This window comes from Grammomys surdaster, unplaced genomic scaffold (assembly GCF_004785775.1).
Source record: "Grammomys surdaster isolate TR1022 unplaced genomic scaffold, NIH_TR_1.0 263, whole genome shotgun sequence".
Taxonomy (NCBI): domain Eukaryota; kingdom Metazoa; phylum Chordata; class Mammalia; order Rodentia; family Muridae; genus Grammomys; species Grammomys surdaster.
This window is the reverse complement of record NW_021604704.1, coordinates 3117747-3128294: the sequence shown is the minus strand read 5'-3', so window position 1 is coordinate 3128294 and position 10548 is coordinate 3117747. Positions and strand designations below refer to the sequence as shown.

The following is a 10548-nucleotide window of genomic DNA, read 5'->3' as shown; positions in this document are numbered from 1 at the left end:
AACCAAACCAAACCAAACCAAACCAAACCAAACCAAACCAAACCAAAGCTGCTCTTCATTACTGAATTTAGGGTTTGAACATACAGTCCTCTAAAACTGCTTACTGAGAACAGAGTCTCTGTCTTAATATTGTTAATATGCAATATTGTTAATATTGATTTTAATATCCAAGCAGTACTTTAACAAATGTGTAATGTTTAGACTGATCATTAGGAACCTAGTTTTTAAAAGCTAGCTTTTTTTTTTCAGCACTGGGGACTGAATCAGGACTGTAAATATACTAGACAAGTGTTCTATCACTGAGCTAAAAGATCCAGGCCCAAAGCCAACTATTTTGAACACTTACTATGTACTGGGGTTCAGTGTTTTACATAAAAGCTTTGCATTTTTAAAAATGAGAAAAGAGGCTTTGTAATGATCATTTATCCTTGATTATGAAGTTAGGTATTTTGAAAGTCCTGCCTTGAAGTATTTAATTTTCATTACACTTACTTGTGTTTGTTTGTTTGTTTGTGACAAGCATGAGCCACCACATACATCTGGAAGTCAGAGAACAACTTGTGGAGTCAGTTCTCTGCTTTTACCACGTAGATCGTGGAGATCAGTTTCAGGTAGCTAAGCTTTGCAGAACATTCCGTTTGCCTTTCTGAGCCATCTCATCTGTACCCTGCTATAAAGTCTATCTTACACCCACAAAAGGGATTTACAGAGAAACAGGGCAGTTGCTGTAAGAAAGGAGTGTGAGCAGACCTGCTTGAATTCTCTTTACAAATATAATAGATCCCAAGAGTCAAATGCCTGAGAATTGTTCACTAGCAAGTAGCATTGGGAACAAGTAAAATTGACATACTTAAGAAGGCTCTGGTGACAATCTCAAATGATATAACCCAGGGCAAAATTAATGTTTAGGTAGTTAACCTCTCATAATCTCAGAGTCCATGGTACTGTTTCCCATCTACATTACTGTCCTACGCTTCTAGGCTGAGAGTGGTTTATTGGCTGCTATCTGATCTGGTTTTATTTGACTAATATGTTCTCTTGTGAAGTGCTACAAGAGTCTCTGAAAGGAGGCAGGTGCTAGACTTGGTCTGTTTTGGAACTGCAGATTTCTACAGATAAGTCATTTTAATCCTCCTACCTTGGTCTTAGGTGAAGAAGAAAATTTAGGATCATCTTCTCTCCTCTCACTGTGGAAAGATAGATCACTACAGTGTACCTAATATACACCATGTGACAACGGATGTCAAAATGAATGGATGCCAGCTATGAGGGGACAGGGCAGAACAGGAAGCATTCCTAAAGTCAAGTAGAATCAGCAAGGGACCCAGCTCACTCATGGCTAGAAGCACCTTTAGGGGAAGTTGATATTCATCCTTGAAAAATGGGAGCTGCTGTTTCTTTTGACTATTTCAATTCCCCAAACAATATATCTACAGAAAGATTATCATATGGTTCAATTATTCCTTTTTCTCTTTCAATTATTTACTTTAATATAATAAATGAAATGAACTCTGTATGCATGCCATGGCAACAGAAAAGGTTAGAGAGCGCCTACAATATTTACTGCTGTTTTGTAATGCTACTACACATGTGTAGACAGCAAAATGGAACCAAGTAGAATAAGGTCTGAAATGAGATTCTTATCTATGCTTTATGTTAAGGTAGCTGTTATTATCACAGCAAATGATTCAATGTTTGCCATTCTGTTGTAGGAAACTCTGAAGACATAAAGAAGCCTGGACAAAGAGCATGTCATTCAGCACTCTGTCTTGATAGCTACAGGAGACACTGAGAAGTCACACTGTAACAATGACGACTACTTCAGTTGACAGCTGGCTTTGCTCCTCTCATGGAATGCACTTCATAACTAATTATAGCGACCAAGCTTCACAAAATTTCTCAGGAGTGCCAAATGTCACTAGCTGTCCAATGGATGAAAAATTACTATCTACTGTGTTAACGACCTTCTACTCTGTAATATTCCTCGTGGGACTGGTTGGAAACATCATTGCCCTCTACGTATTTCTGGGCATCCACCGCAAAAGAAATTCCATTCAAATTTATCTACTTAACGTGGCTGTTGCAGACCTTCTGCTCATCTTCTGCCTCCCTTTCCGCATAATGTATCACATCAACCAAAATAAGTGGACACTCGGTGTGATTCTTTGCAAAGTTGTGGGGACATTATTTTACATGAACATGTACATTAGCATTATCTTGCTTGGGTTTATCAGTTTGGATCGCTATATAAAAATCAATCGGTCAATACAACAAAGAAGAGCGATAACCACCAGGCAAAGTATTTATGTTTGCTGCATAGTATGGACAGTTGCTCTTGCTGGATTTTTAACTATGATCATTTTGACACTGAAGAAGGGAGGGCATAATTCCACAATGTGTTTCCATTACAGAGATAGACATAATGCAAAGGGAGAAGCAATTTTTAACTTTGTTCTTGTAGTAATGTTCTGGCTTATTTTCCTACTGATAATCCTCTCATATATTAAGATTGGCAAGAATCTACTGAGGATTTCTAAAAAGAGGTCAAAATTTCCTAACTCTGGCAAATATGCTACAACAGCTCGGAACTCCTTTATTGTCCTGATCATTTTTACTATATGCTTTGTGCCTTATCATGCCTTTCGATTCATTTACATTTCTTCACAGTTAAATGTGTCTTCTTGCTACTGGAAGGAAATCATTCACAAAACCAATGAGATCATGCTGGTTCTATCCTCTTTCAACAGCTGCTTGGATCCTGTCATGTATTTCCTGATGTCCAGTAATATTCGCAAAATCATGTGTCAACTTCTTTTTAGAAGGTTTCAAAGTGAAGCAAGCAGAAGTGAAAGCACTTCAGAATTTAAGCCAGGACATTCCTTGCATGATCTATCTGTGACAGGCAAAATGCCGCAGTACAGCAGTAAGGGTAATTGAGACAAAAGTACTAAAACAAACGACATAAACCAGCCTCTTCCTTCCTTGAGATTGGTAAAATTATGGAACAAAGTCCTAGCATGTCCAAAACCCAGATCTTTAGAAGTGGTCTTTCGCTTGCTTAATTGCAAAATAGTTCAAGGCAGAGAAAAGCTTACATTAATCCCTAGATTTTAGAACTATATGTAGAACAGAATACATTGTTAACCTAACACTTTTAACAGCAGTTATAATGTTAAGTGAAGTTCATGGATTTAACAACAAAACGGATGAAATGTCATTGTTATTTCAAGTCACTAAAGAGTTACTAAAGTTAGGCACATGATACTAATTTTAAATATGTTTAAAAATAAAGTAATTTGGGGACTGAGTTGAAATGTCAGTGAACATGAATATTACTTCAAAATCTTATATCACTTGATGCTATATTCACTAATGTCTAAATCTCTGCTAACAGATGAAACAATAAAATTCTAATAAAAGTGAGATTGCTGCTTAGAAAAAAATGTGAAGAATTTAAACGCTAAATAGTCAAGCTAAGAACATGATAGCCTGGCAAAAGGAATGACTTAATGCAGATTCATAAATGCTTCACACTCTGATTGAGTAAGACACAGCCTGTGCATGTGATGATATGACCCAGTAAGTTTACTGCAAGGTATATCCCTTATAGAAGCATGCAAATACATACATAAGAACATATACGTAATGATACTTATTACTGGGAACAATTAAGGATGTACAAGTAAAAACATGAAGTAAACCGTGGTTTACCACATGAAGTACCTTTAACACTTCAATGCAATAAATAACACATACACACACGCACGCATGCACGTGCACTAGACATGTGGGCATCACAAAAATAGTATTGAGTAGGATGGAGAAATGTAAAGCCCTGGCTGTTCTTCAGAAGACTTGTGTTTGATTCTCAGCACACACATAGTAGTTCACAACCATTTGTGACTCAGTTTCACCGGATTCTCTTCTGGCCCCCTGGAGCAATGTAAACACCTATACACATTAAAAAATAGTATTGGATAAAAAATAGTATTGAATGGGAATGAAAATCATACTCAAGAGTAAAGAGGTATGGACTCTATGAAATCATTTTTGTAAAATATTAAGACATTATCATTTTCTTCATGCCCATATAAATAAAAAAAATCAAAGCATGAATGATAACATATATAACATACAGACCAATTTAAACTTAATGGTCACACATGAAGACTTTGGCACAAACATGGTAAAAGCTTAATGTGTATTAAACCCAGGTACATAAGTGCTAGTCTGATCAATTTCGGAGTGAAAGATTTTGTGACAATACAGAAAACCTGCAGGTTGAAATTAAAAGGAACAAACAGAAAACTTCATTTATGTTCAAGAACAAAGAGTAAGCTTTAAAGGGAATGGTCTTATCATTGAGTCCTAGATCAGTGTAGCTTGGCAAGTCAGAAACAATATTTTCCAAGTAGTTGAATGAACAAAGGAAGAAAAGATAGATGGACAAATAGGATGGGGAGGAAAAGATGATTAAAAGAAAAAAAAATAGGCCTAATTAGCTTTTCCCCAGTCATTATTCTGGACAGAGCTGAAGGAACATTGTACTTTGCAATCTAGAGAGGAGGTATCCTTAGAGAAACTGCAAAACTTTGGCCAGTGTTTATGTACTTTTTATTTCTTGCTAAACACAGAACCAGAATGCCATTGTCTGAATATGTAAAAGACTGCTGTGACAAACTCCACAAATCTATGGTTGAGTTTCTATCACAGAATGTGGAATTTCCTTTAAAAGTCATAATGCTTTGGGCCTCTAACACTCTCCCAACAGAGTTAGTTTTGCACCTAGATGATGACAATGATGACTACAATGACAATGACAACAAATACTACTTCTACTACTTTTTTGAGGAGTCTTACTATGGAGTCCTGGCTGGCCTGGAACTCACTATGTTCTCACTATTGACCAAATTGGCCTTGAAATCACAGAGATTACATGCCTTTCCTCCCAAGTGTTGGGGTGAAAGGTATGTGTCATCATGCCTAGCCTAGAATACTGTTTAAAACTCAAGTTAAGCCACTGGCTAGAAAAGAATATCATAAAGCACTACATATTTAGAATGCAGCTATGAATTATACTGGTTTAAGGAAAGTGGCAGTTGTAGGTTCTTCTCTAAGGCCTAAGGCCGATGATCTCATTAGCCCTGGAAAACTGACTAGGTCTACAGTACCAGGCATAGTTTCCCTGCTGTGGAGCAGGCCTCAAGCCCAATTAGAAAGCTGTTGGCTACTATAAAAATATGTGCCACTATTGTACCTTTAGAGATATGTTGCTATGCTGGTCATTGTAGTGGCTAATAGGTGCCACAGCTGGGTACGACTACTGGTTGCATTCCTCTCATGGCAGCTTGCAAAGTACTTTCCAGTATTATGACAGATAGTCCTCAAGGATAAAGCTTTCAGGTCAGATCCAGTGGCATTCTAAATACTCCTTATATCCCCAGATAAGTGGCCCTCACCCCTCAAAGAAGCTTCTTTTGCAGCAGACACAGACCAATACCAAAAGCACCATCTTGTCAAAATGTAGACATCAACTGATCAAGGGCTGCCCAGCCACAACTGATAAATCTACAACAAAACCCATACACATAAGGCTCAGGGAACATTGTGGAAGAGGAAAGTGAAAATATTTTAAGAACCAGAGGATCAGTATATCTGCTCCAAGATAGTATCTTCGAGATAGGACACAGAAGGCATACCTAAGAAATCTCAACAATATGGCTGTTTAAGTAAGACTTAAAAATGACAACACCAGTTGACTTGCCAATGTGGATGAGGGAGATGTCATGGATCCAAACCCCCAGATGAAATAGTACAGGCAACTAATGATTGCCAAGAGAGAAAAAACTAGTCTTCCTCAAGGAGGTGCCCCAATTGGTTATCCAATACCAAGTGACTAACCCTGAAATCCTATACAACACAAATAACATTAAACACAGTATGTTGTATTTACATATTTATATACTTACACATATATGTAGGAATAATAATTAAATGAATTAGGAGGGATCGAAGTGGGGGTACAGGAGGGGTTTGTGGGAAGAAAGGGAGGGAGAAATGATATAACATTAAGAAACTGCAAAAAATAACTTCGATGAGAAAAAAGCATGCAGATTTTTGATTGGGCTGAATTTTATCTCAATGAGATTTGCTTGTATATAGTTAGCACTCCGTTTCATCCAGCACTATATTTCAGAAAGTGCACAAACAGATTGAATAAAGAATAGGTTAAGCAAAAGTATATCTGGAAATACAAATACCATTTGAGGATAAAAACCGGAAGTTTTCAGAACAATTAGAGGCTCATAAAAAGTGTTAAAACAATTTTAGTTGTTGCCTTGACAATGGTATCAGATAATATCTAAATGAAATTAGTAATTGTTTATATAATTTTAAGTAATGAAAGCTTGGATCCTGTCAGTGGTAAGCATTCCATACCTCTTAATGTCCCATTCATAAACACAGTTTAAATATCATCAAGAGCTGTAGGGGTGGCTCAGTGTACTTGCTAGTTGATGTCTAGTTGATGTAAGCTAGAGTCATCAGAGATGAGGGAGCCTCAACTGAGAAAATGATTGAGCTGTAGGATAACCTATAGGCATTTTCTTCATTAGTGACTGATGGGGGAGGGCCCAGCCCATTGTGGGTGGGAACACCCCTGGGCAGGCAGTACTAGGTTCTATAAGAAAACAGGCTGAGGACGCCATAAGCATTACCCTCCATGGCCTCTGCTTTGGTTCCAGTCTCCAGGTTCCTGCTGTGCTTGAGTTTCTGCCCTGACTTCCTTCAATAATGAAGTGATGTGGAGGCTCGTAAGCCAAATAAACCCTTTCCTCCCCAAGCTGCTTTTGGTCATGGTGTTTCATCACAGCAATGATAACTGTAAACTACGACAGTGGCTAATAGCTGTAACCAGAGCACATGGGGTGGGGTGCAGACATAGGCATATTCTGGGAACTTGATGGCCAGTTGACCTGGCAGATAGATAGAGAAGGGTACCTACTGTCCTCCTCTGGCCTCTGCACAGCAGTGCTCGTACCAGAACACATGTGTATGCACAACAATACACATCACACGCACAGATACATGCCCCCACACATGTATGTATTACATATGGCAACATGGAAACTCTATTATCATCAGTTACTACAATGTTCAGGAATGTTAACATAAACTACTCATAGTTCTAGAAGCAATCTCATTATCTATATCAAATGACAATCTCTATAAAATATTTGAAAACATTGATTAAATTAACTTATACTAATTGTAATAAAGTAAAATTTGATTATAGGCATCCTGTAATAATGTTTTTTTACATAGAAATTTCATTTTTAACCATTCCTTAAATTAATCTGAATCTTGAGAACAGTTCTAGAATTAAAAAAATACGCTACTGACTCACTAAATTTAGAGCTATGTATTACATATAATGTCTTATTGATCACTGGTGTATGTACTTATGAAATACTGACTTTTTATCTGCCAACCTAAGGCTTAGTTCTAGATATACACAGAAAAAGGAAATTCAGGAATACATGCATATCTTTACCTTGCAAAAGATCTGCAGATAGAACAAGCTTCTGAATACCATCTCATATGTGCAATGCCATATAAGGGCAACATGAACTGCCTGGCTCCCTGAGTGACATCTCAGAGCTAAGCACTGCTGTTAGTTTTGGGAAAGTACTATGCACAGAGCCAGGTTAGATGGTGTCTGTTTTTACCATCTTAGAAAAAGACAATTCTATATAAGCCTTGATTTTTAATAAAAAAATAGACTAATCCTGCTTAGACAAAAATAGAACTAATAAAATCACAATTTCAACCAAAGCCTATTGAAAGTTACCCAGAAAACACAAAGTAGACAAATTTCAAGAGACAATATGAATGGTGCAGAATTATTATTTTTTAGGTTACTAATGTGCATACCTAATTTCAAAACTTGAAAGCTAAAATGTTCCAATTCTGAAATGTCTTAAAATTTTAGACACTGAAATTTTAGGGTAGGAATGTTCAACCAGTAAAGTCTATGCAGATATTCCTAGATCAGAATAACTCCCAAATCTGAAGCACTTATGGTCCTAAACATTTTAGATAAGGGATACTTAATCTGATAATAGAAACTTACTTCACTTCTATTAAATATTCTTATCCTTCAATTAAAAAAAAACCAAGGGAGCAGATGCAGAGAAAAACTTCCCAGGGGAATGGAATACACCTGAAGTCGACCCTTGATGAGGAGAGAGTATGTGACATGTGACTGGCTCTCAGAAGTGGGTAGGAACTATTCAGAGAGAGACTTAAAGCTTTGTTAGTTACAATGTGCATATTTTTGAAAAGCTTCTAAGGTAACTCTTACACATCCCTCTCCCTGAGAGAAAAATCCCTGCAAATAAAGGAATCATTTGCAAAGAGCTTCAAGAAGGAAGAAATGCCTTAATAAACAGTGCTGTGCCAATTTAAAAAAAGCCAATTTATATCCTCACATCGTACCAAACCAAAGGAAATTAAATGGAATTAAAAGTTAGTTGTAAATAAAGAAGTTAGTTGTTAAAAACATAGATGGCTAAATCATCTGTGGATGGGAAATAGTTTTCTATTAATGCATTGATAGCGATCTCTATAGAGAAATACCCGTGTTGTGCCTGGATGACTGGCTGCTATAGTGTCCTAGTTTGGGTTTGCAGATGTAGACTTGGTGAGTTGGTTGGGTGGTGAGAACAATGGTCATAGTTCTGGAAAAACGGTTTGTCCTAAATTCCACTTTGCCTCTTATTTCCTTCCTTCATGTTTACAAGCAACAAAATGGGAATCAAAGTAAACATGTATTTATATGCCTTTTATCCTGCAGGTGCATGTCACTGTATTGTGGTGTGTCCGCAGCAACTGTATTTAACTGAGGGAATGCAAACTGAGAACCTTCCATTCCACAGATCGTCTCCATTAAGACAATGTTTTTCTTTGTCAGTTCACTCTCCCTAGGCACATTGGTAATTGCCAAGATGTCTTTTGTGTGTATATACATTAATGGGCATGCATGTGTCCAGGTGTACATTGGGAGCCAGAGGTCAGCATGAAATGTTATCCTCAATCACTTTCTGCCTTATTTTTGAGACAAGGTCACTCACTGAACCTGCAGTTCTGATCAGGCTAGACTAGCTGACCACCAAGCCTCAGGGATTCTCCTGTCTGCCTCCCTAGCTCTAGAATAACATGTGTGTATTCCTATGCCTAAAGTCTTCATGTGGGTGCTGGGGATTAAATCTAGGTCTTACTGTTTGTGTAGCAAGCAATTTATCAACTGAGTTATTTTTCTAAGCCTCTAAGATGATAGTTACTAAAAACAAACAACCCTAACCGCCCCAAAACTTAGTACTATTAATATACAATTAGTACAAAAACTTTTATCATTTATCAAAATTGTATGATGTCAAAATCCACAAACCTTCAAGACTGGCTTTCTGGCTGTCATACATTTGTATACCTTTCTTGTAAGCTCTACTTGAATCTTGAAAGCTAACTCAGCGCAAACCCAGATAGGCAGAACATATATTTTTTTTTTAAACGGTAAATTGGTTTTTGTCAGGTTCATGAAAACACATAAGGAACTATCACAAGATGAAACCTGGAAAAGTTTTTCAGTTACAGTTTGGATACATATGTCGCTTTTAGCTTTGGTTACCCAGTGAAATTAGTTCAGGAGCAACAGTTAGCCATTACTTATCTTATTTGGTAATTTCACATATAAGTTTACTTTATGTGTATATAAATCTTTTTTCCTTTAAATAGGAAAGTGATATGTAGTACAGTCTGGCCTTGAACTTGTTACCTTACTGTTTGGTCATTGGTATTTTACAGGTGTGCATTATTATACTTGGATAAGTTTTTTAAAAATTAGAAACATTTTTAAAGGGGGGGGGGTTCAATCCACACTACAATAGATAGTTAGATACCTATGTTTCAAATTGAACAGATTTGTTTTGTAATTACTTAACAATTGACTCACTGGGCATGGTGGTACATGCATTTAGACCCAGCTGTTCAGGAGACAAAGGTAAGAGGATAGCAAATTCAAGGTCAGCTTGGGCTACACAGTGAGATCAGAGCCAGCTGGGGTAATGGAGTGAGACCTTGTCTTAACATAGAAGGTGGTGATAATACAATAATGATTCTCTAGTACCCATACACACGATTCAAAGTTAGATATACTAAAGCTTATCTTGCAGCATCCCCCAAAGTCCATTTCTCAACAGAACATACATTGTTTCAATGTATATTTTTGCACTTTTCTAACACATATGTGTATAACAAGATACACTCTTTTTTAAACAAAAGTTTAAATGTGGTGTAACTACTATTTTATCATTTTATAGCTTTTCCCTCTATAGTTATGGTTATCTATGTCTAACACAGAGGCTTTATTTCTTTTCACAAATGAAGTGTCACAGGACACAAATCAACACGAGTTCATTTCTCCATTTCCCCTACCAACGGACATTTAGGTGGTTTCCAGTTTTTCTGTTAGTAGGAGTCATGGAGAGGAGA

The 10548-nt window shown here is 37.0% G+C and overlaps 2 protein-coding genes across 8 annotated transcripts in view; one reads left to right on the top strand and one right to left on the bottom strand.

Annotated features, from left to right (window-relative positions):
• Gpr34 (G protein-coupled receptor 34) overlaps nucleotides 1–3423 on the top strand; it is an 18360-nt gene extending 14937 nt beyond the window's left edge. For all 3 annotated transcript variants that reach the window (XM_028776016.1, XM_028776015.1, XM_028776014.1), the window contains one exon: nucleotides 1713–3423. In XM_028776016.1, coding sequence (XP_028631849.1) covers nucleotides 1810–2937 — 1128 coding nt within the window. In that variant the 5' untranslated portion in view covers nucleotides 1713–1809 and the 3' untranslated portion in view covers nucleotides 2938–3423. The remainder of the gene's footprint in view (nucleotides 1–1712) is intronic.
• Nucleotides 1–10548, bottom strand: part of Cask (calcium/calmodulin dependent serine protein kinase) — a 337083-nt gene that overhangs the window by 124938 nt on the left and 201597 nt on the right. The window lies entirely within an intron of this gene.